We start from the raw sequence: 25588 nt of genomic DNA, 5'->3' as shown, positions 1-25588 counted from the left end.
AAGGCCTAGGAACATCGGCCCATTCGGCCCATCGAGTCTGCTCTGCCATTTGATCACGGCTGATCTATTTTCCCCCCCTCAATCCCATTCTCCTGCCCTCTCCCCGTGACCTTTGATGTCCTTCTAATCAGGAACCTATCAATCTCCGTTTCAAAAAATACCCAATGACTTGGCCTCCATCGCCATCTGTGGCAATGAATTCCACAGATTCACCACCCTCTGGCTAAAGAAATTCCTCCTCATCTCCATTGTAACAGTGCATACTTTTATTCTAAGGCTGTGCCCTCTGGTCCTGGATTCTCCCACTACTGGAAACATCCTCTCCACATCCATTCGTAGCCCGTGCTGACCATGATGCCTATATCTCCAAATCCCGTTTGCTTTCTTTGAGCATGTTTCCCTCTACACCTTTGCTGCCTTCGGTAGCTGTCTAAGTAAGTGCCCTTTAAATGATGTATTTGTATCTACCACTATCATCTTTTGCAATTCGTTCCAAATAGCCACCGTACTCTGTCTGAGAAGCAAACCCCCTCAAACGTCCTTTAGATTTCTCCACTCTCCTTAAACCTGTGGCAATAGACAACAGACAATAGGTGCAGGAGGAGGCCATTCAGCCCTTCGAGCCAGCACCGCCATTCAATGTGATCATGGCTGATCATTCTCAATTAGTACCCCGTTCCTGCCTTCTCCCCATACCCCCTGACTCCGCTATCCTTAAGAGCTCTATCTAGCTCTCTCTTGAATGCATTCAGAGAATTGGCCTCCACTGTCTTCTGAGGCAGAGAATTCCACAGATTCACAACTCTCTGACTGAAAATGTTTTTCCTCATCTCAGTTCTAAATGGCCTACCCCTTATTCTTAAACTGTGGCCCCTTGTTCAGGACGCCCCCAACATTGGGAACATGTTTCCTGCCTCTAACGTGTCCAACCCCTTAATAGTCTTATACGTTTCGATAAGATCCCCTCTCATCCTTCTAAACTCCAGTGTTTACAAGTCTAGTCACTCCAGTCTTTCAACATATGACAGTCCCGCAAATTCCGGGAATTAACCTAGTAAACCTACGCTGCACGCCCTCAATAGCAAGAATATCCTTCCTCAAATGTGGAGACCAAAACTGCACACAGTACTCCAGGTGCGGTCTCGCTCGGGCCCTGTACAACTGCAGAAGGACCTCTTTGCTCCTATACTCAACTCTGCTCTGCTTCTCCTCTCCCCTGCCCAGGGAGAAAGATTCAGACTGTCCTATGTATGCCCTTCATGATCTTATAAAGTTCCACAAGTATTGAAGGTAGCTGCTTCCATTCTGGTGCTGTGGATGGTTGGGGTGACTGATGTGGCCTGTGTGGGAGCCACAGTCTCTTCCACAGTTGAGGCACGAGACTGTCCCACCGAGTTACTCCAGCACTTTGTGCAGGAAAAGAAAACTTCAGATGCTGGTTTAAATCGAAGGTAGACACAAAATGCTGGAGTAACTCAGCAGGTCAGGCAGCATCTCTGGAGAGAAGGAATGGGTGATGTTTCGGGTCGAGACCCTTCTTCAGACTTTGTTTTGTCCAAGATTCCGTCATCTGCAATTCCTTGGTGGCTGCCCTATTCATTCCCTTTGTCTCTTCCTTTGATGTTCTGACATCCTGTTTAAGGAGGAACTTCCAGCTTCCTCACTTCACATCCTGAAGCTTAAAACCAGGCAATCTTTGAAACGCACTTGCATTGCTGTAGCTCCTATTTGCAGGCTGTTCGTATGTAGCAAGGTCCAAGGAGTAAACAAAAAAATAGTTATAATAGTTCAGTCTGAAGAAGGGTCTCGACCCGAAACAGTAGCGCGGCACGGTGGCGCAGCGGTAGAGTTGCTGCCTTACAGCGAATGCAGCGCCGGAGACTCAGGTTTGATCCTGACTACGGGCGCCGTCTGTACGGAGTTTGTACGTTCTCCCCGTGACCTGCGTGGGTTTTCTCCGAGACCTTTGGTTTCCTCCCACACTCCAAAGACGTACAGGTATGTAGGTTAATTGACTGGGTAAATTTTTTTTTTAAATTGTCCCTAGTGTGTGTAGGATAGTGTTAATGTGCGGGGATCGCTGGGCGGCGCGGACTCAGTGGGCCGAAGGGTCTGTTTCCGCGCTGTATCTCTAAAAAAAAAAAAAGAAACGGCACCCATTCCTTCTCTCTAAAGATGCTGCCTGACCCGCTGAGTTACCCCAGCATTTTGTGTCTACCAATAGTTATAACCTATTGGTTGTCTATTAGTAAGGTTAATGAAAAGTTTAATGTTGACCAAAATGGGGAAGAACTCCTCACTGGTCTTTGAATAGTGCTACAGGATCCATTAAAGCTATCAAAGGGGACAGGCCAGGTCTGGTTTTGACGTCTTTTTCAAGCACGTGCCAAGCCATCTTCTCCAAGGTGCCTTTTACACAAATCATTTTAACTTGTCAAAAGGTTATATTTGGAATGAATCCTTTTCATGTGAAATTTGCAGAACAGTGCAACAATATAAGTAAAACCAACAATATACATATTGATTTCACATCCCCATTGTAGCACACTGCTTCATATAGTCAAGTGTAGAGTACTCCTTCGAGAGAGAAATGGTTGACATGTATCTCCATTAGAAGGATGAGATGAGATCTTATTGAAATGTATAAGATTATTAAGGGGTTGGACACGTTAGAGGCAGGAAACATGTTCCCAATGTTGGGGGAGTCCAGAACAAGGGGCCACAGTTTAAGAATAAGGGGTAGGCCATTTAGAACTGAGATGAGGAAAAACTTTTTCAGTCAGAGAGTTGTGAATCTGTGGAATTCTCTGCCTCAGAAGGCAGTGGAGGCCAATTCTCTGAATGCATTCAAGAGAGAGCTAGATAGAGCTCTTAAGGATAGCGGAGTCAGGGGGTATGGGGAGAAGGCAGGAACGGGGTACTGATTGAGAATGATCAGGCATGATCACATTGAATGGCGGTGCTGGCTCGAAAGGCCGAATGGCCTCCTCCTGCACCTATTGTCTATTGTCTATCTATTTTATGTGGGGACTTCAACAGTTACTCCATTAAGGTGCACAAAGCCAACTCCGTATTTATGAAAGAACCATTCAGTGACTAGATTCTTCAACGTAAGAGCACGAACTTCAAACATGAAGACATTCAACAAACATTAAAACCAGTTGTTTCAAATCCAATGTAGGTGCTAATGAGGACAACAGAACAATTTGCACTTGCACATTTATATTTACTGTAGGAAAGAATCGCAAGGTAATTTCCAAAGCAATGGTCAAACAAAATGGTTGGTGTCATTTGGAGGAGTGGGGGCGATCTCAGTAGAGACAGATTAATTAAACCTCAGGGCTCCACTTTGTGTTTCAAATCAAACGAGATAAATGCAAACCTGAAATTTGTCGAGGCATTATATAAAGCGCTAAGTGGAAAATACAAAATATTCAATCTTTGTTCAGATAGATTAAGATTTCTTGGTTGTTTGAGATTTCTATAATGCCTCAAGGCATGTGGTAGGTTTTCTTCCTCTTGGAAGCTGATATTTCTGTGTGCCGTCTCTGCAGCTGGAGCAGATGTTGGAGAACACAGCAGTGCGGGCACTGAAGCAACTCATCCTTCTGCACAAGGAGGATGGCCCCAGTCCTTCCCGGACCGTCGAATGGCTGAACATGAGGAGTTGGTGCTCTGGGCACTTCCATATCAAGTGTCCACGCAGAATCTTCTCACGTCGGAGTCTTCAAAAATTGGTGATTTCATTTTCTAGTCTCTCGTGCTGATAGGGTTGCCAACTGTCCCGTATTAGCCGGGACATCCCGTATTTTGGGCTAAATTGGTTTGTCCCGTATGGGACCACTCTTGTCCCGTATTAGGCCCGGACGGCGCTGTAGGCCTGGTCACTGTAGACCCGGTCACTGTAGGCCCGGTCACTGTAGGCCCGGTCACTTTAGGCCCGGTCACTTTAGGCCCGGTCACTTTAGGCCCGGTCACTGTAGGCCCGGTCACTGTAGGCCCGGTCACTGTAGGCCCGGTCACTGTAGGCCCGGTCACTGTAGGCCCGGTCACTGTAGGCCCGGTCACTGTAGGCCCGGTCACTGTAGGCCCGGTCACTGTAGGCCCGGTCACTGTAGGCCCGGTCACTGTAGGCCCGGTCACTGTAGGCCCGGCCACTGTAGGCCCGGCCACTGTAGGCCCGGCCACTGTAGGCCCGGCCACTGTAGGCCCGGCCACTGTAGGCCCGGCCACTGTAGGCCCGGCCACTGTAGGCCCGGCCACTGTAGGCCCGGCCACTGTAGGCCCGGTCACTGTAGGCCCGGTCACTGTAGTCCCGGACAGTGTAGGCCCTGGCGCCGCCTAACGGAGGTTGCGTAGCAACCCACCTCCCGGCCCGGGCGGCCGCCATTGGTGGAGCGGGAGCATGTGGCCGTTGGCTGCGTGAGGTCACATAGGGCGCGGGGCGGTGACGTCACCTTGTCCCGTACTTGGGAGTGGGATAGTTGGCACCCCTAAATGGCCCTTATCGACAGCACCTTGATCCCAGAGTTGGCCAGGACTGAAGTATGTTCTAAATGTCCGTGTCAGAATTTGAGAGCTGGGTTGAAAGCCTTGCTGTGAGAAGAGTGCTGAGCTGGGCGAGGGAAGCGGAGGGCGTTGGGTATAAACTGGGTGGGGAAGATTACGGGTGGGAGGTGGGGGAGGTGAGCGCACATCACCAGCAGGAGAAAAGGTGGGGATTTCCAAGTGGGAATGGTAGCAGGGTTGGGAATAATGGCTTGGGATGGGTGGGAGCCTCCATGGTGGGAATGCTGACGAGGGCATTCCAGGGAATGGGTTGGTAGGAGCGGGGACCTAATATGGGCCTGCAATTTGCTGGAAACCTGGTGAGAAACTAGCTAGAAAAATGAGCTAGAAACCTGTAATAATGGGATAACTAACCCGAGGACAGACACAAAAAGCTGGAGTAACTCAGCATTTGTGGAGAAAAGGAATAGGTGGCGTTTCGAGTCGAGATCATTCTTCAGTCTGAAGAAAGGTTTCGACCCCAAACATCGCCTAATCCTTTTCTCCAGTGATGCTGCTCGGCCCACTGAGTTACCCCAGCTTTTTGTATCTGTTTTCGGTGTAAGCCAGCATCTGCAGATCCCTCCTACAGAAGATGAGAGAGAGAGAGAGAGAGAGAGAGAGAAAGAAAGCCGCCGGTAGTGAGAATTAAGGACATGGGAGTGCCTCTGAATCCAGCACACACTGTCAGAACGACACAAAACGCTGGAGTAACTCAGCGGGACAGGCAGCATCTCTGGAGAGAATAGGTTACCCATTCCTGCACCTCATGTATGGAACAAACTCCCAGAAAACTGCAGGTCCACTACAACTCTCAGTCCTTTTAAATCGAGGCTGAAGACTATTCTGTTTGGTGCTGCCTTATAAAATCAAATAATGAATCATTTCTTACACTGCACTGTAACTTTTGGTTTTGTATTTTATTTTGTATTTTTGTCTTATTCTATTCTCGCTGGTTTTTGTTTTCTATTCTCTTTAATGGCTGTTTTTAATTGCTTTTAACTGCTCTTTGATGTTTTACTAGACAAAATGGACCCTTTGGGCCCAAACCTCTCCTTCATTGGTGCAGCACCCTGTCCTCCCGCCCTCCCCTCTCTCCTCAACCCCCCCCCCTTCTCCTCAACCCCCCCCTCTCCTCAACTCCCCTCTCTCCTCAACCCCCCCTTCTCCTCAACCCCCCCCTCTCTCCTCAACCCCCCCCTCCCTTCTCCCATCTCCCCCACTCCCCCCCCCTCCTTCTCCTCCCCTCCCCTCCTTTTAAACTTTAAAATGTGAATAACTAAAAATATAACACCGATTTCAATAAAACTACTTGCATTATCACTAAAGTGGCAATGGCGAGTAAGGTGGGCCTAAAATTGTCGCGCTATCGTGTACCGTTTTGGCTGAAGTTCAGTCACAAACAAGGTAACAAACGAGAGTTTTAGTAGTATAAGAAAATAACTGCAGATGCTGGTACAAATCGAAGGTATTTATTTCACAAAATGCTGGAGTAACTCAGCCGGTCAGGCAGCATCTCAGGAGAGAAGGAATGGGTGACGTTTCGGGTCGAGACCCTTCTTCAGACTGATGCTGTATATAGATGTATATCGATGTACATCTAGTATATAGATGTAAAGCACTTTGAATTGCCTTGTTGCTGAAATGTGCTCTATAAATAAACTTGCCTTGCCTTGCCTTCAGAGATGCTGCCTGTCCCGCTGTGTTACTCCAGCTTTTTGTGTCTACGGTTTAAACCAGCATCTGCAGTTTAGTCGGAAGTCTCTTGGAACATGGGATTTCAGGGAAAGTGAAATGTTTTATTTTTATTTTTTTTAGACGGAGCTATACGAGAAAGTCTTTCAGAAACCCGCGGACCGACACAGTGACTTCTCCCGGCTGGCTCGGATCCTAACGGGGAACACAATTGCATTGGTGTTGGGAGGAGGAGGGGCCAGGTAACGGCAGCACATTCTCTCATTTGATGCGTTATTAAGGCTGAGCAGAAAGAATTGAGAACTGGCTTGTTCCAGAAGGCACTGTTCTCCCATGTGTCACATAGTGTCCCATAGCTCAAAGCAGGCCCATCATCACAACCTGTCCGTGCGGACCAAGATAGACAATAGACAATAGGTGCAGGAGGAGGCCATTCGGCCCTTCGAGCCAGCGGAATGTGATCATGGCTGATCATTCTCAATCAGTACCCCGTTCCTGCCTTCTCCCCATACCCCCTGACTCCACTATCCTTAAGAGCTTTATCCAGCTCGCTCTTGAATGCATTCAGAGAATTGGCCTCCACTGCCTTCTGAGGCAGAGAATTCCACAGATTTACAACTCTCTGACTGAAAAAGTTTTTCCTCATCTCCGTTCTAAATGGCCTACCCCTTATTCTTAAACTGTAGCCCCTGATTCTGGACTCCCCCAACATTGGGAACATGTTTCCTGCCTCTAACGTGTCCAACCCCTTAATAATCTTATACGTTTCGATAAGATCTCCTCTCATCCTTCTAAATTCCAGTGTATACAAGCCTAGTCACTCCAGTTTTTCAACATATGACAGTCCCGCCATTCCGGGAATTAACCTAGTAAACCTAGGTGTGATAGTCCCGCCAAACCGGGAATTAACCTAGATGCTCCATGTTGGACTTTGTCCTCCCACACTTTAAACATCCCAATCAGAATCGCTGGTTGGCATGTTCTCAGTGGGCCAAAGGGCCTGTTTCCACTCTGTATCTCGAACCTAAACTAAACTTTACTTTAGAGATATAGAGATTCCATTTACTTTATGGAAACAGGCCCACTGGGTCCACGCCGACCAATGATCACCCTTCAGTCTTTCCCTCCAGTTCACCCTTCACTCCTTTCAGTCAGAGAGTTGTGAATCTGTGGAATTCTCTGCCTCAGAGGGCAGTGGAGGCCAATTCTCTGAATGCATTCAAGAGAGAGCTAGACAGGACTCTTAAGGATAGCGGAGTCAGGGGGTATGGGGAGAAGGCAGGAACGGGGTACTGATGGAGAATGATCAGCCATGATCACATTGAATGGCGGTGCTGGCTCGAAGGGCCGAATGGCCTACTCCTGCACCTATTGTCTATTGTCTATTCTCACTGGCATTATGCTGCACACTGCGGACAATTTACAGAAGCCAATTAACCTGCAAACCTGTACATCTTTGGAGTGTGAGAGGAAAGCGGAGCATGTGGAGAAAACCCACGTGGTCACGGGGAGAACGTGCAAACTCCGTCTAGACAGCACCTGCAGCGAGGTTCAAACCCGTGTCTCTCGAGCATCATGGACTTCCCCATAGTCAGATCGCAGATTATCAGAGATTTGTTGTTGCTCGTAGGTAATTTAAACAATTATACTTTCTTAACCGGTGACGTTTCATGTCAGAACACTTCGTCGGTCTGATCCCTACCCGAAACATCACCGATCAAAGATGTTGCCTGACCTGCTGAGTTCTCAAAGAGTATAAGAAGATAACTGCAGACGCTGGTACAAATCGAAGGTATTTATTCACAAAATGCTGGAGTAACTCAGCAGGTCAGGCAGCATCTCGGGAGAGAAGGAATGGGTGACGTTTCGGGTCGAGACCCTTCTTCAGACTGAAGAAGGGTCTCGACCCGAAACGTCGCCCATTCCTTCTCTCCCGAGATGCTGCCTGACCCGCTGAGTTACTCCAGCATTTTGTGAACAAATACCTTCGAGTTCTCAAAGATGTTGCCTGACCTGCTGAGTTACTCCAGCAGTGTCTTTTCTCTGTAAACCAGCATCTGCAGTTCCTTGTGCCTCCACACTTTATTAATAGTTACCTGTCCGTAACCAGATGGTGATATGACAATACTTTTTTCTCCTTCCATATTTTGCTCTCTGTCTCTCCCTGCTCCATCTGTCTGTTTCCTCCACTTTGTCCTATGTACTCTACTCCCCTGATCCTCCCACCTTCTCTTCCCACGGCCTTGCCACCTGCCCTCTTGTCCACCCCTCTCTCTTCACCCACCGCGGTGCCTTCTTTCTCCCCCCCCCTTTTTTAATTTCCTCCCTCCCATCTCTCTGTCCCCCATCCTCTCCTGCCCCCTCCTCTGCCCTCTCACCTCTTCCATCACCGCCACCCCCATCACTCCCCTCTCTTTCACGCCCTCAGGGGATGCTCGCACGTGGGCGTGATCAAGGCCATGGAGGAGAGTGGAATCCCGGTCGACATCGTCGGTGGAACGTCCATTGGGTCCTTTATTGGGGCGTTGTACGCAGAGGAGCGGAGTGCAGTGGGGACCAAGCAGAGGGCGAAGGAGTGGGCAAACGTGAGTGCTCGAACGAAGCTGTCAAACTTTTTTTTATCAAGGATAGAAGTATTTGAACGAACACACTTTCCAACTGCCAAGTTTACGCGCAGTGAAGGACTGCAATGTAAGGGACAAGGCGTCTTTCATTTCCACACAACCAGCTTGCATAGAACATTGGACAGTACAACACAGGAGCAAGCCCTTCCGCCCACATTAGCTGTGCCAAACGTCCTGCCTCCACCAACCCTTATCTGTCTGCATATAATCCATGTCCCTCCATTCCGTGCTTAGCCAACTACCTCTCCATCAATCTCTTGAATGCCACTATCATATCTGCCTTTGCCACCACCCCAGGCACCCACCATCCTCTGTGTATCATTGTGCCCGTCTCTGCCACTTCCACTGGCCACTTGTCCAATGTATCCACCAGAATCTGTGCGGAAAAGAATGGTCCTTCAAATCTCCTTTAAATAGATCCCTATGCTCGCTACTTTTAGACACCTCTACCGTTGGAAAAAGATTCTATCTATGCCCATCGAAATCTCTACAAGATCATCCCTTGGCCTCCTGCGCGCCACAGAATCATGCAGTCACACAGCATGGGAACAGGCCCTTCGACCCAACTTGCCCATGCTGACCAAGATGCCCCATCTACACGAGTCCCACCTGCCCATGTTTGGCCCATATCCCTCTAAACCTTTCCCATCCACCTGCCATCCAGTGCCAACGATCACAGCCGGTCCGATCCCTCCTTGTAACCAATGCCCTTGTAACCAATCTCTCCTTGTGACCAAATACAGGCAACCCCCTGATGAATCTCTTCTGCACTCTTCTTGCTAGTGCTGCCATTATCACTTCTATGTTGCGGTGACCAGAACTGCACACGATATTCCAAGTGTGGTCTAACCAATGCCTCCTTCGCCCAATATACTCGATGCCCTTGCCTGCAAAGAAAAGCAAGCTAAATGCCTTCTTCACCACCTCACCATTTTCAGGGAGTTATGCACTTTGTACCCCATCTGCACACCAACACTTCTAAAGTCACTGTATATGTCAGGCCTGCGTTAAATAACTCAAAATGCATTACCTCTAGGGGTGCCAACTATCTCACTCCCAAATACGGGACAAGGTGACGTCACCGCCCCGCGCCCCACGTGACCTCACCCAGCCAATGGCCACGTGCTCCCGCTCCACCAATGAAAACCAAGCATTCTTAGCTGACGCATAGTATACATTATCTTCATATCTAAAGACTACAAGAGAGGCCGCACGGGCCGGGAGGTGGGCTGCCACGCAACCTCCGTTAGGCGGTGCCTGGGCCTCCGGACCGACACTATCCGGGCCTACACTGTCCGGGCCTACACTGTCCGGGCCTACACCGTCCGGGCCTACGCCGTCCGGGCCTACGCCGTCCGGGCCTACGCCGTCCGGGCCTACGCCGTCCGGGCCTACAGCGTCCGGGCCTACAGCGCCCCCCCGGACCTAATACGGGACGAGGGCGGTCCCGTACAGGCCAAACCAATTTAGCCCAAAGTACGGGACAGTTGGCAACACTAATTGCCTCACACGTTTGTGGTTGCATGCCTTGTCGGCCCACAGAGCAAACTTGAGAGCTCTGCTCTCACCATCTGTATCTGCACAAATTCATTTTTAACAAATCGGGGAAGGTGATGAGCTTTCATTGTTTATTGTCATAGTGGATAGTGAAGCTGAGAAATACTGAGCCTGGTAGCTCAGTGCAAGGCTGGAAGTCACAAGTACTGTCTGGACTACTGTTTGGACAACGGGTTAATTAAGGAAGAGTTTCATCATGACTCCAGCTGGGATCATTCACCTTTTCCTATCCTTTTTTACAGGCCATGAATTCTGTCTTTAAAACGGTGTTAGACCTGACCTACCCCATCACATCAATGCTCTCTGGCTCTGCTTTCAACACGAGCATAGCTGATGTCTTTGAGGATAAACAAATTGAGGTAAGCTTAACACTACAGCTGGATCTCTCTTGTAAATGGCATGTACGTGACCTTGTGAGGTTAAGCTTAGATGGCTTCCAATGTCCAACGTTAAAGTAAGACCATTCCAGATGAACTCAATGCAGCTCGACTACTCCTAATGTTTCCACAGAGGTTGCACCTTGGTTTTTGGAAGCCACTCTGACTATTGCTCCTTGACATTTGTTTCAATAGACAATAGGTGCAGGCCATTCGGCCCTTCGAGCCAGCACCGCCATTCAATGTGATCATGGCTGATCATTCTCAATCAGTACCCCGTTCCTGCCTTCTCCCCATACCCCCTGGCTCCGCTATCCTTAAGAGTTCCATCCAGCTCTCTCTTGAATGTGTTCAGAGAATTGGCCTCCACTGCCTTCTGAGGCAGAGAATTCCACAGGTTCACAACTCTCTTGGAGCTAATATTGGAGCTAATATTGAATCCGAGATGGAGTGTCGTACTGCTGGTTTGGTTATGCTCTGGACTAGTAGACCAGGTTCAGCGGTGGCATGACAGTGTAATTAAATCAGCCGTGTGGTGTGAATGAGGCTTAACATTCAACTGCTCCTGGTGGATGCCTAATTGTTTCAGTTAAAGTGTTGCCTATTCGCCCTTCCATCCAAATACCTTTTTAAAAAATGTAATCATCTGCAATGAGAGTATTGGGCTAAAAATATATTTCATTGCCTGCATACCATTGCTCCCCCAAGACCCCCTCCATTTCCTTTCCTCCTCCACACACACGCACACACACACACACACACACAGATGCTCACACACACACACACACACACACACACACACACACACACACACACACACACACACACAGATGCTCTCACACACACACACACACACACACACACACACACTCACACACACAAATACTCACACACACACGCATACGCACACACACAAACACACACACTCACACACACACTCACACACACAAATACTCTCACACAGACACTCACACACAGACACTCACACACACAAACAAACACACACACACACTCTCACACACAGACACTCACACACAGACACTCTCACACACAGACACTCTCACACAGACACTTTCACACACACACAAACACACACACACACACACAAACACACACTCTCACACACACACACACACACACACAGACACTCTCACACACAGACACTCTCACACACAGACACTTTCACACACAGACACACACACACACACACACACTCCCCTCCCCTAAACCCTGGCTGACCTTGCACTCCTTCCCCCCCCCCCCCCTGCCCCTCTACGCACATCCCTTCAGATGTCTACACGATTCACAACGTTTCCACCTGTGAGTTTCCCAGTGTACAACTCTCTCTCCTTTGTGGGCTCATACCCGCCTTGTCATCCCTGGGCTTTGCCCAACAGTCTGCCTATCAATCCGTCTGACAAAGGTCCCGACCCAAAACGTCGCCTATCCACATTCTCCATGCATGCTACCCGGCCCGCTGAGTAACTCCAATATTCTGTGTCTTTAATGATTATCAACAGACTAACCTTTGCTTAGAATCATGGACGCTTACTGCACGGGCGGCACGGTAGCGCAGCGGTAGAGTTGCTGCTTTACAGCGAATGCAGCGCCGTCGACTCAGGTTCGATCCTGACTACGGGTGCTGCACTGTAAGGAGTTTGTACGTTCTCCCCGTGACCTGCGTGGGTTTTCTCCGAGATCTTCGGTTTCCTCCCACACTCCAAAGACGTACAGGTATGTAGGTTAATTGGCTGGGTAAATGTAAAAATTGTCCCTAGTGGGTGTAGGATAGTGTTAATGTGCGGGGATCGCTAGGCGGCACGGACTTGGTGGGCCGAAAAGGCCTGTTCCGGCTGTATAGATATGATATGATATGATATGACTGGAGCACATCTAAAGGGCGATATTTTGTATTAGGAAGTCTTGCTTGTGTCATGTTTCATGTATTTTTATGACTGTTGGCCGATCAATTTCCCTGCTGGGATCAATGAAGTTCTATGGTATCGTATCGTTGCCGCCATTGCTTTTAATAGATCATGGCCTTTTCTCCCACCACTTCCCCTCCCCTCCCCTCCCCCCCTTACTGCACAGGACCTGTGGATCCCGTATTTCAATGTGACGACTGATATAACTGCGTCTGCAATGAGGGTGCACAAGGATGGTAAGAATGTCCACCTGTGCCGTACCTTCATGCCTAGTTCTGTGTGCAACGGCTTTGCATCCCATTCGTGACTACCCTGCCTCTCCTGCCAGCAAGATGCTTAATGCAATTTACATGCCCGTCCATCTTTGGGTGCTTCTTGTGCGTTTTGTAAGTTCCTAAAAATCTTACTGAGCTAAAGGCTGAAACATTGAAACATAGATAATAGGTGCAGGAGGAGGCCATTTGGCCCCTCGAGCCAGCACCGCCATTCATTGTGACCATGGCTGATCATCCACAATCAGTAACCCGTGCCTGCCTTCTCCCCATATCCCTTCATTCCGCTAGCCCCTAGAGCTCTATCTAACTCTCTCTTAAATTCATCCAGTGAATCGGCCTCCACTGCCCTCTGTGGCAGAGAATTCCACAAATTCACAATTCTCTGGGTGAAAAGTTCCTCAGTTTTAAATGGCCTCCCCTTTATTCTTAGACTGTGTGGCCCCTGGTTCTGGACTCGCCCAACATTGGGAACATTTTTCCTGCATCTAGCTTGTCCAGTCCTTTTATAATTTTATATGTCTCTATAAGATCCCCTATCATCCTTCTAAACTCCAGTGAATACAAGCCTGGTCTTTCCAATCTTTCCTCATATGACAGTCCCTCCATCACAGGGATCAATATCGTGAACCTACGCTGCACTGCCTCAATTACTCATATTCTGTGGGTGGACACAAAATGCTGGAGTAACTTAGCGGGTCAGGCAGCAGCTCGGGAGAAAGGGACTAGGTGTCTTTCCGGGTCGAGACGTCACCCATTCCTTTTCTCCAGAGATGCTGCCTAAACCAACTGAGTTACTCCAGCAGTTTCGACAATAGACAATAGGTGCAGGAGTAGGCCATTCAGCCCTTCGAGCCAGCACCGCCATTCAATGTGATCATGGCTGATCATTCTCAATCAGTATCCCGGTCCTGCCTTCTCCCCATACCCCCTGACTCCGCTATCCTTAAGAGCTCTATCTAGCTCTCTCTTGAATGCATTCAGAGAATTGGCCTCCACTGCCTTCTGAGGCAGAGAATTCCACAGATTCACAACTCTCTGACTGGAAAAGTTTTTCCTCATCTCCATTCTAAATGGCCTACCCCTTATTCTTAAACTGTGGCCCCTTGTTCTGGACTTCCCCAACATTGGGAACATGTTTCCTGCCTCTAACGTGTCCAACCCCTTAATAATCTTATATGTTTCGATAAGGTCCCCTCTCATCCTTCTAAATTCCAGTGTGTACAAGCCTAGTCGCTCCAGTCTTTCAACATATGACGGTCCCGCCATTCCGGGAATTAACCTAGTAAACCTACGCTGCACGCAGTTTGTGTCTATCTTCGGTGTAAGCCAGCATCTGCAGTTCCTTCCTGCTCATTTTCTGTGGATCTGTATCAGGAAGTTGCTCGGGGCAGTACCGTGATCACTTTCACGTGATCAAACACAATGAATTCCAGTGGAGTGGAGCTTCCCTGATGTTGCTGCTCTTGCCCCTTCACACTGGCTCCTTGCTGTAAATGTAGCTCAACTGTCTCCTGATGCCGTGTGAGAGAAGCCCTCTGCATGTTGACCATAACTCCGCTCTGATAATGTGGGAGAAGCAAACTTCATTTTTTAAATAAGTTGCCGTCTTACTTAAAAGTAAAATTAAGGAAGCGTCATAGGACAATTAGTAGATTTTAAACACAGGTGCTCCTCAGCCTCCGATAGGGTTTCGTCCCGAGAAACCCATCGGAAACCGAAGGTATCGTAGGTGGAAATGCCTTGAAAACGCGCGACCACGTGGCCGGAAGCGAGCGGCGGCTTGCTACGGGTCCCTGCCGTTTGCGCCCTCGCAAAGTCGAACCATCGCAAGTCCAACCATCGTAACCTGTACTAAATTGGTATCTCAGGGCCCCATTCTCTGCAAGAATGGGAATTTGATTTGCAGTGGGATGTTTAATGAAAGTTTCCCCAATGATTCTTCCCCAAGTACCCTGTTGGCTTCTCCATCTGCTTCTATCCGACATTTTGCCAGGACTAGAGGCTCTGAGCTCTAGGGAGAGATTGAGCAGGCTGGGACTCTATTCCTTGGAGCGCAGGAGGATGAGGGGTGATCTTATGGAGGTGTACAATATCATGTATAAAATCATGAGAGGAATAGATTGGGTAGGCGCACAGAGTCTCTTGCCCAGGGTAGGTGAATCGAGGGCCAGAGGGGAAAAGATTTAATAGGAGCCTGAGGGGGTAACTTTTTCACACTAAAATGGTGGGTGTATGGAACAAGCTGCCAGAGGAGGTAGTTGAGGCAGGGACTATCCCAACATTTAAGAAACAGTTAGGCAGGTACATAGAAAGGACATGTTTGGAGAGATATGGGACTAGCGTAGCTGGGACATATTGGCCGGTGTGGGCAAGTTGGGCCGAAGGACCTGTTTCCACACTGTATCACTCTATGTCCTTATTTTACCAGGAATTTGCAAATCTTATTATGCAAACTAGACAAAAAAGGACCGCATCAGACAAAACGTAAATTTTTCATTGCTAGTGAGCCCATTTATACTGATCTGGTTATGGAGTTGGAGACAGGAGGATATTTCAGCGATGGTTTTATATTACTGTGGAAGCGTACATTTCTGCTTGAATTAAGAAAATAACTGCAGATGCTGGTACAAATCGAAGGTATTTATTCACAAAATGCTGGAGTAACTCAGCAGCTCAGGCAGCATTTCAGGAGAGAAGGAATGGGCGACGTTTCGGGTCGAGACCCTTCTTCAGACTGAATTTCTGCTTGAATTCTTTCTGCTTAAATCCTTCCTCTGCGGCTACCACAAGTTCCCTGTGCGGCCATTGCACTTCAATCCCTTTTCCCTGCTCTTTTGAGTTGTGCATCTTGGCCTGGCAGAGGCACAGTGGTCAGGAAAGGGATTTTCATCTCGTTCGTGTTTGCTTTCCATGTAAGAGATCGCCTTTTTGAATGGTGTGGGCCTTTGACCCTTTGAACTTTAACTTACTAATCCACCGTTCAGGAATGTGATTTTTGCAGCTCTGGCCGAAGCCTATGCAAGTGATCCTGCTCTTGCTTATTTGCTCATGTGCAGTTTAAAAGCAGCTCGAAGCTGGGACTGTAGCTTAACTGGTGCAAATTAGATCTTGAAAACCAAAGTGCTCATCGGTCCGACCTTGGTTGCAGCGAAGATTGATATTGTCATAGCTTGGGCTGTAGTTTACAAATCAGCCAGCAATCATGCATGGCAATAATACACCTGCCTTTGCAATGTCAGCATACATGGGTAGAGTGGACTCTCTCCCTTCATCCAAGTCCTCAGTGATTGTAAACAGTTGAGGCCCCAGTTGTTGACTGCCAATCCAATAGTTAGCACCCTATTCCAACTCGCTATTTTCTACCTCCGTGTCACTCCCCTGTCCGAGCTAATGTATAACTTCCAACCCTCTGCTTTCTCTTCTTGTGCGGTAACCTATTCTGTGGTATTTAATCGAATGGCCTTTTGAAAATCCAGATACACCACATCTAATGGTTCCTCTCTCTCCACCATTTGTCAAAGAATTCTAGCAAAGTCACCAAACACTTTTTCTGATCCCCTTTCTTGAACAATATCGAACCTGACTTTGATGTTATGATTTTTCTAAATGCCCTGCTAATACTTCAATAATGGATTTTCCCAATGGGTTTCCTAATGACAGGGGTAACTGGCCTATGATTTGCAGCTTTCTCCCTACTTTCTTAAAAAACCAACATTACATTTGCCATTTACAAATCCACTGGGACCTCTTTGGTATCCAGGGAATTTTGGCAAATTTTGAACAATAGATAATAGGTGCAGGAAGAGGCCATTCGGCCCTTCGAGCCAGCACCGCCATTCAATGTGATCAAGGCTGATCATTCTCAATCAGTACCCCGTTCCTGCCTTCTCCCCATACCCCCTGACTCCGCTATCCTTAAGAGCTCTATCTAGCTCTCTCTTGAATGCATTCAGAGAATTGGCCTCCACTGCCTTCTGAGGCAGAGAATTCCACAGATTCACAACTCTCTGACTGAAAAAGTTTTTCTTCATCTCCGTTCTAAATGGCCTACCCCTTATTCTTAAACTGTGTGGCCCCTGGTTCTGGACTCCCCCAACATTGGGAACATGTTTCTTGCCTCTAACGTGTCCAACCCTTTAATAATCTTATATGTTTCGATAAGATCCCCTCTCATCCTTCTAAATTCCAATGTATACAAGCCTAGCCGCTCCAGTCTTTCAACATATGACAGTCCCGCCATTCCGGGAATTAACCTAGTAAACCTACGCTGCATGCCCTCAATAGCAAGATAGATCAAAGCATCCATTATCACCACAGCTCCTGCTTTTAAGATCCTATGATGTGCACCACTAGGCCCAGGGCGTTGGCCTCGCCTGGTACTTTTCCCAAGCAATTGTTTTAAGTTCCCCTCTCCCGATAAACATTTAGCTCAGAACAATCGTAGTGTGTAGGAACTCACAAGTGGTCACAGTAAGAAACAAGTGGGGGGGGGGGGTTTCGTCTATGCAGTGTTTGGCTATTCAGATATAATGTGTGAGCTGATCCAAAAATGTTGATTGGTAAAATTAGATCCAAAAGTACGTACCTATTCAAAGTTTTCGACGAGGTATCTCTGTGAACGGGCAGCAGATGAGTAACAGCATTAACAGGATTACTGATTTGTGTTAATATGAACCGTGCATGATCACTCGAGTTATCATTAAAGTGGAACACTCAGGTTTTTCACCGTTTTATTTATTTTGCTATTTATGCTTTTCCTGAAATAATGCATGGTGTTTATCCCTACCTGTCCCCGGAAATGAAAACCTAGCCAAAAAAAAAAGAATCAATTGGATAGAGTGACATGGTTTGTGTTCAAAAGCATAATGGTCTTCCCTTTTAGTGAATCATGGCCTCACTGGAGCGACCATTTCACTGTAATCGTCAGAGAGACTCGACTGTGGTTATAGGCAGCTGCTGCAGTTTAGAGCAATACAGCACGGGATCAGGCCCTTCGGCCCACTGAGTCCACACCAACCGTTGATCACCCCTTCACACTAGTTCTGTGTCATCCCACTTTCCCATCCACTCCCTGCGCACTAGGGGAAATTTACAGAGGGCCATTTAACCCTCAAACCCGTACGTCTTTGGGATGTGGGAGGAAACCGGAGCACCGTGAAGAATCCCATGCAGTTACACAATCATATTTCCTTTGTTTTAATAGTTTTATTAACTCTTTACAGAAGGCTATTTCCTAGTGAATTAAAATATCATTGCTGTTCATTCTGAATTTAGCAGTTAGTTGTAGCAGGATCCAGGCCAACAGTTGTTGCCTCTTGAGGAGCCTCTTTTAGGGTTGCCAACTTTCTCACTCCCAAATAAGGGACAAAAGGTGACGTCACCGCCCCGCGCCCCACGTGACCTCACCCAGCCAGCGGCCACGTGCTCCCGCTCCACCAATGCTGCCGCCCAGGCCAGGAGGCGGGTTGCTATGCAACCTCCATTAGGCAGCCCCCGGGCCTAATACAGGACAAGGGCGGTCCCTTATGGGACAAACCAATTTAGCCCAATATACAGGATGTCCCGCCGAATACGGGACAGTTAGGCAACCCTAGCTCCTGTCCCATTCTCCCTGACCTGTGACAAGTGGTTGGTGTGCTTGCACTTGTACCTTCCACACCAATTTTGTACTTGTGCATCTCCCTGGCTGGCTGACTGCTTTGCTTGTACATTGTGCTTGAGTTAACGTCAAGGGCCACCTGATGCAAGGGGTAACCGGAAGCAGGAAGCTGCAGCCAAACCTATTGTCTGCCATTTTAAACCAGCTTGACTGGAAATAGTGATGAATTTGAAAAATAGCTTTTAATCTTGATTGAAGCCATAACGGATGGCTGAAAATTGCATTGCATAATTAAAACTCCCCAAAGTTAGAAGAATATTACTCAGTGTTCCTCTTTAATTTTTCATTAACTTCCATTAATTGAACTGAAGCAGATGGAGCCTTAACAGCACAGAAAAGCCATTCAGTTCTCTTTTAGATAGGGTTTGCTCCCTTGGCTCTTTAAGTGTCTTTCTGACGTTTCTGGGAGATGTAGTTACAATTCTTATTTTGGTGGTGGATGTGAGCCTGCTGGCCTCCTTTGTTAAAACTCCTATCTGATTCTGTCACCAATACTAAGCTAAGCTGTTCTTGGGACATTGCAATCCACAATTCCTTGTCCTACCCTTGAGAGTGGATGTTGTCCTGTATGTGAGTGTGTGTGTGTGTGTGTGTGTGTGTGTGTGTGTGTGTGTGTGTGTGTGTGTGAGTGTGTGTGTGTGTGTGTGTGTGTGTGTGTGTGTGTGTGTGTGTGGGATGCTCCTTTATGTCTCTATTCCCTCACCACTCCCCATAGCTTTGGTTTCCTGTCTCATTGTGGTAGCATTGCTGAATAACATTCTACCAATACCAGCACCAACTCATAACTACATTTATTAACCCAAAGTTAACCGAAACGTAACTTTTTCACCCAACGTTGTGTTTTTTTTTATCTTCCCTCCCTCCCTCCCTCCCTATTCTCCTTTAATCAACAAAATTCTGATTTGACCCTTTCAATTCTTGCATTTCCTTGCATTAAAAAAAAATGTTTAGCTTTACCTGCCATTTACAGGCTCTGTAAAACAACGGTGGTGAGTATTAGACAAGAATGGAAAAGATTATTCATTTTTGTCCTGTTTTTTAAAAAAAATACAGCCTCCTGAATGTTTGCTATTCAGAGCTAAAATGTACCATTCACAAAACAGTTAATAGTCTTCCGTTTGTGTTGCAAACAGAATATTTTCCATACTTTTCCGCCTGTTTTGACAAAGCATGGTTATCTTCATACGATGTACCCAATCTCAGCAGTGAGTATTAGATTCTATAGGTCTGAGAATCTCAATTAAATACTGTGAGTGGGCATTTTCTCACTGTCAGGATCAAAAGCTGACTCCACCACATCTGTGTTTGAGTGTAATATAAATTTATTTTCACTCATGATAAATATACGTTGTAACTATCCCCATACTGTTCAGGGTTCAAACACGGGCAGTACGATGGCACGGCAGTAGAGTTGCCTTACAGCGCTTAAAGCGACAGCGACCCGGGTTCGATCCTGGCTCCGGGTGCTGCCTGTACGGAGTTTGTACGTTTTCCCTGTGATCGTGTGGGTTTTCTCCGAGACCTTCGGTTTCCTCACACACTCCAAAGACGTGCAGGTTTGTAGGTTAAGTGTAGGCTTGGTATAAATATAAAGAAGTGGAGGTAGCCCGGGCCTTGCGCGCGGTGCGTTTCCTCTGGGCCTCTGCAGTGCGTCTGTTCTCTGCTGCACGGGCTCCTGTGGTGAGCTCGCTACGCCAGGTTGGACGGTCCAGAGCAAGAGACGCCCAAGTGCTGAGGTTGATGTCCAAGTCTTTGAGGGACACTTTGAGGCAGTCCTTAAACCGTTTCTTCTGTCCTCCTACTGAGTGCTTGCCCTGACACAGTTCTCCATACAGAAGATCGGGTAGATGCACAGAGTCTCTTGCCCAGAGTAGGTGAATTGAGGACCAGAGGACAGGTTTAAGGTGAAGGGAGATATGATTTTATAGGAATCCGAGGGGTAACTTTTTCACACAGAGGGTGGTGGGTGTATGGAACAAGCTGCCAGAGGAGGTAGTTGAGGCTGGGACTATTCCAACACTTAAGAAACAAATCAAGAAATAAATTCCCTCTGCCGCAAAACAGTTGCACTTGGCCCGCAGTGAAAGTGACTGTGACAGAAATAGTGTAGGAAAAAAACTGCAGATGCCTTAAATTGATGGTAGACACAAATTGCTGGAGTAACTCAGCGGGTCAGGCAGCATCTCGGGAGAGAAGGAATGGGTGACGTTTCATGCTGAAGAAGGGTCTCGACCCGAAACATCACCCATTCCTTCTCTCCCGAGATGCTGCCTGACCCGCTGAGTTACTCCAGCATTTTGTGAAAGAAATGCTAACACACAAACTAGCCTCCTCCCAACATCGACCTCATCTACACTTCTCGCTGCTTCGGGAAAGTGGCCAACATAATCGAGGACCATTTTCACCTCAGGCGTCCCCTTTCCCGTTGGGCAGAAGATAAAAAAGCGTGAAAGCTCGTCCCACTAGATTCAGACGCAGCTTCTACCCAGCGGTTAAAAGATTACTGAACAGTCCTGCCATTAGCTGGGATGTGGTCACCATCTTCCAACCTACCTCTTTATGTATTTTGCACTTTTATTTCATCTGCACTTTCTTTGTAATTGTGATGCTAAGACACTATAACACAACATTCTGCTGTCTAGTATTTCCCCCTCAGCACAACCTGTTGTACTTGTGTATATCTTGATTGTCATTGTGCAGATGATTTGGCAATAGCATGCAAACAAAGATTTCACATGACAATATACCAATACCAACGATAGAAAATTAAAACAAAATGCTGGAAACACAGGACAGGCTGTGTCTGTGGAGAGAGAAACAGATTAAAGTTTCAGGTCAAAAAGAATGTAAAATAAGCTAGACCAAACCTCTCCTGCATTGGTGCAGCGCCCTCTCCTCCCCCCCTTCCTCCCCTCCCCTCAACCCGAAACGTCACCCGTTCCTTCTCTCCTGAGATGCTACCTGACCCGCTGAGTTACTCCAGCATTTTGTGATACCTTCGATTTGTACCAGCATCTGCAGTTATTTTCCTACTCTCCTTATTTATACCTAATACCTTCTAATACAGGCAGTAAGGATTAACTGAAGAAGAGTCCTGACCCAAAGCCTCGCCTATCCATTCCCTCCACCGATGCTGCCTTACGCGCTTGAGTTACTCCAAGGCTTTGTGCTTTGCACTGCATTCTGGTATACCTCTTCTGCATTCTGGTATACCTCTTCTGCATTCTGGTATACCTCTTCTGCATTCTGGTATACCTCTTCTGCATTCTGGTATACCTCTTCTGCATTCTCTCCAAAGCCTCCACATCTTTTCAGTAACAGTTCTCCAAATGCGTCCTTACTAAAATGACTTCCTGGTTCTGATTTATTCACAAAATGCTGGAGTAACTCAGCAGGTCAGGCAGCATCTCAGGAGAGAAGGAATGGGTGACATTTCGGGTCGAGACCCTTCTTCAGACTAATGTCAGGGGGGCGGGACAAAGGAAGGATATAGGTGGAGAGAAAGATAGAGGGAGAACTGGGAAGGGAGAGAGGGACAGAGGAACTATCTAAAGTTGGAGAAGTCGATGTTCATGCCACTGGGCTGCAAGCTGCCCAGGCGAAATATGAGGTGCTGTTCCTCCAATTTCCGGTGGGCCTCTCTATGGCACTGGAGGAGGCCCATGACAGAAAAGTCAGACTGGGAATGGGAGGGGGAGTTGAAGTGCTCGGCCACCGGGAGACCAGTTTGGCCAACGCAGACCGAGCGCAGGTGTTGAGCGAAGCGATCGCCGAGCCTGCGCTTGGTTTCGCCGATGTAAATAAGTTGACATCCTGGTTCTGATACTCAATATCCCAAGCAATGAAGGCAAGCGTTCCCTTCCTGCACGACCCTGTGTCTTCTATGTCCTTGTTGCCACTCTTGTGCTAACAGGGCAATCAAGGATAGTTTGGGAAATGTGCTCCTTACTGGGCTTCTGAGTGCTCCCATTGCATGATCTCACATTGCCAACCAAACTTTCAGCAATGATGGCCTAATCTATTATCTCCCTTGTTTCAATGAGAATGTTATGGTTCAGGGAATCTTTGAGATCATTCTTGAATAATTTCCTTTGTCCTTGTTTGATCGTTTGGAGTTTGGAACAGAGAGTTTGCTTTAGCAAACCGCCCAGGACATACGAATGACATAGTCTGCCCATCAGATTTCATTGGGTCTTAATGCTGGGAATGTTGGCTTGGAAGAGGTCAGTCACCTTTGCTGATTTAACCTGTCAATGAATTTGAAGATCTTGTGGAGACAGCATTGGTAGTAATCTCTCCACTGTTTTCTGCTGCCTGTTTAGTTTAGTTTAGTTTAGAGATACAGCGTGGAAACAGGCCCTTTTGGCCCACCGGGTCCGCGCCGCCCAGCGATTCCCGCATATTAACACTATCCTACACCCACTAGGGACAATTTTTTAAAACATTTACCAAGCCAATTAACCTACAAACCTGCACGTCTTTGGAGTGTGGGAGGAAACCGAAGATCTCGGAGAAAACCCACGCAGGTCACGGGGAGAACGTACAAACTCCGTACAGACGGCGCCCGTGGTCGGGATCGAATCCGGGTCTCCGGTGCTGCATTCGCTGTAAGGCAGCAACTCTACCGCTGCACCACCTTGCCGCCCTGTGATATGTAGTCCATATCACCGAAGTCTCTAAGAGGGCAGAAACCTCAAGCTTGGTACTGGACTTGAGGTTGGGATCTTCGAGTATCCATTTACTCGGGCAGCCAAAGGCTCTGCTTGAAGGTGATAGTGAATCTCTTCATCAGTGTCTGCATTCAATGAGACCTATCTCCAGCGAGAAGAGTAGATAGATGTCCAGAGGTTCCCATCATGGACCTTTGTAATCAGCTTTGTACGGCAGGAGCAGGATGATGGAACACACTTGTTTTAGTTTAAGAAAATAACTGCAGATGATGGTACAAATTGAAGGTATTTATTCACAAAATGCTGGAGTAACTCAGCAGGTCAGGCAGCATGTCAGGAATGGGCGACGTTTCGGGTCGAGACCCTTCTTCAGACTAAACTTGTTTTAGTTTAGTTTAGAGATACTGCGTGGAAACAGGCCCTTTCAGCCCACCGTGTCCGCGCCGACCAGCGATCCCCACACATTAACACTATCCTATACCCACTAGGCACAATTTTTACAGTTACCAAGCCAATTAACATACAAACCCGCACGTCTTTGGAATGTGGGAGGAAACCGGAACACCCGGAGAAAACCTATAGTAAGAATAATGTACAAACTCCGTTCAGACAGCACCCATGGTCAGGAATGAACCTTGGTCTCTGGCGCTGTAAGGCAGCAACTCTACCGCTGCGCCACCGTGCCGCCCTTTCGCTGATATTACGTGTAATACGCATTCTCCAGAATGTTTCGGTGAACAAGACGGCAGTAATTTAGAGCATATTATTCACAAAATGCTGGAGTAACTCAGCGGGTCAGGCAGCATCTCAGGAGAGAAGGAATGGGCGACGTTTCGGGTCGAGACCCTTCTTCATTTTAGAGCACAGCCTTTGAAAGTGCACATGCAGAAGCGTCATCAGCAGACAGTGGGAGGGATGCCGTTGGAGTGACTTTGGTTCTGGTAAGGCAAAGGTTTTTGATGAGCATTTCCCCATGAGTCGTGCAGGTTAGCTGCACAACAACAGGAAGCTTGGGATAGCACGGTGGTGCAGCGGTAGAGTTGCTGCCTTACAGCGCCAGAGACTAAGGTTCATTCCTGACCACGGGTGCTGTCTGTATGGCGCTTGTACATTATTCTTACCGTGACCTGCGTGGGTTTTCTCCTGGTGCTCCGGTTTCCTCCCACATTCCAAAGACAAACGGGTTTGTAGGTTAATTGGCGTTGGTAAGAATTGTAAATTGTTCCTCGTGTGTAAGATCGTGCTAGTGTACGGGGTGACCGCTGGTTGGAGCAGACTCGGTGGGCCGAAGGGCCTGTTTCTGCGCTGTATCTCTAAACTAAAATAAACTAAAAACGCTTGTAGAAGAAGTGTCGCTTTGTGGAAAGAAAGAGTTAAAAAACTGAAGCCTTGCGAGATACCTGGCTACAATGACATTGGGCCTGCTGTGACCGTAACCAATGGCACTATGATGTACGGGTTGGTACGGGTGTCGGGTTATGGGGAGAAGACAGGAGAATGGAGTTAGGAGGGAGAGATAGATCAGCCATGATTGAATGGCGTAGACTTGATGGGCCGAATGGCCTAATTCAGAATCAGAATCAGAATAGCCTTTATTGTCATCCAAAAACAAATTTACTATTGGACGAAATTCCATTACCCACAGTCCACAAATAAGAGCAGTAAAAATAAACAATAACACACACAATCACAAACCAACACAAAACAAAAAAAAGAAACATCCATCACAGTGAGTCTCCTCCAGTCCCCTCCTCACTGTGATGGAAGGCCAGAATGTCTTCTCTCTTCCCCTGCCGTCTTCTCCTGCGGTCAGGCTGTTGAAGTTGCCACGTCGGGGCAGTCGTGGCTCCCGACATTGAAGCCCCCGCCGGGCGGAGAAAATCCCGCGGCCTACTACAGGCCGCGCCGGACGCTGAAAGGTCCGCGACGGGCCGACCCAACCCCAGCGATTCGGGGCGGGCGAAGACGCTGCCGCTGCCGGAGCTCCCGATGTCGGCCCCCACCCAGGGGCCTGCGAGCTTCCGACGTCCACGCGGACCGCGGCCGAAGCCTCCAAAGGCGAGTCGCGGCCGCTCCCGCAGCACCACCACAGCCTTCGAAGGCAGCCAGCACCGCAGTTGGTAAGTCCGGTCCGCGGGCTCTGTAAACCAGAGTCCAGGTGGTCCGCCAGCTCCAGGTGTTTGGCCGATGGTAGGCCGCAGCGGGAACGGAGACACCACCCAGAAAACAAAGGTCGCGTCTCCGTTCGGAAGAGACAA

At 48.0% G+C, this 25588-nt stretch overlaps 1 protein-coding gene across 3 annotated transcripts in view; it reads left to right on the top strand.

Annotated features, from left to right (window-relative positions):
- Positions 1-25588, top strand: part of LOC144610716 (patatin-like phospholipase domain-containing protein 6) — a 165972-nt gene that overhangs the window by 106149 nt on the left and 34235 nt on the right. For all 3 annotated transcript variants that reach the window (XM_078429624.1, XM_078429625.1, XM_078429622.1), the window contains exons 24-28: positions 3555-3737; positions 6367-6485; positions 8672-8828; positions 10667-10783; positions 12893-12962. In XM_078429624.1, coding sequence (XP_078285750.1) covers positions 3555-3737; positions 6367-6485; positions 8672-8828; positions 10667-10783; positions 12893-12962 — 646 coding nt within the window. The remainder of the gene's footprint in view (positions 1-3554; positions 3738-6366; positions 6486-8671; positions 8829-10666; positions 10784-12892; positions 12963-25588) is intronic.

The sequence above is a fragment of the Rhinoraja longicauda genome, chromosome 37 (genome assembly GCF_053455715.1).
Source record: "Rhinoraja longicauda isolate Sanriku21f chromosome 37, sRhiLon1.1, whole genome shotgun sequence".
In the NCBI taxonomy this organism is placed as follows: domain Eukaryota; kingdom Metazoa; phylum Chordata; class Chondrichthyes; order Rajiformes; family Arhynchobatidae; genus Rhinoraja; species Rhinoraja longicauda.
Note: the sequence above shows the minus strand (reverse complement) of the source record. Positions and strands in the feature narration are given on the sequence as shown.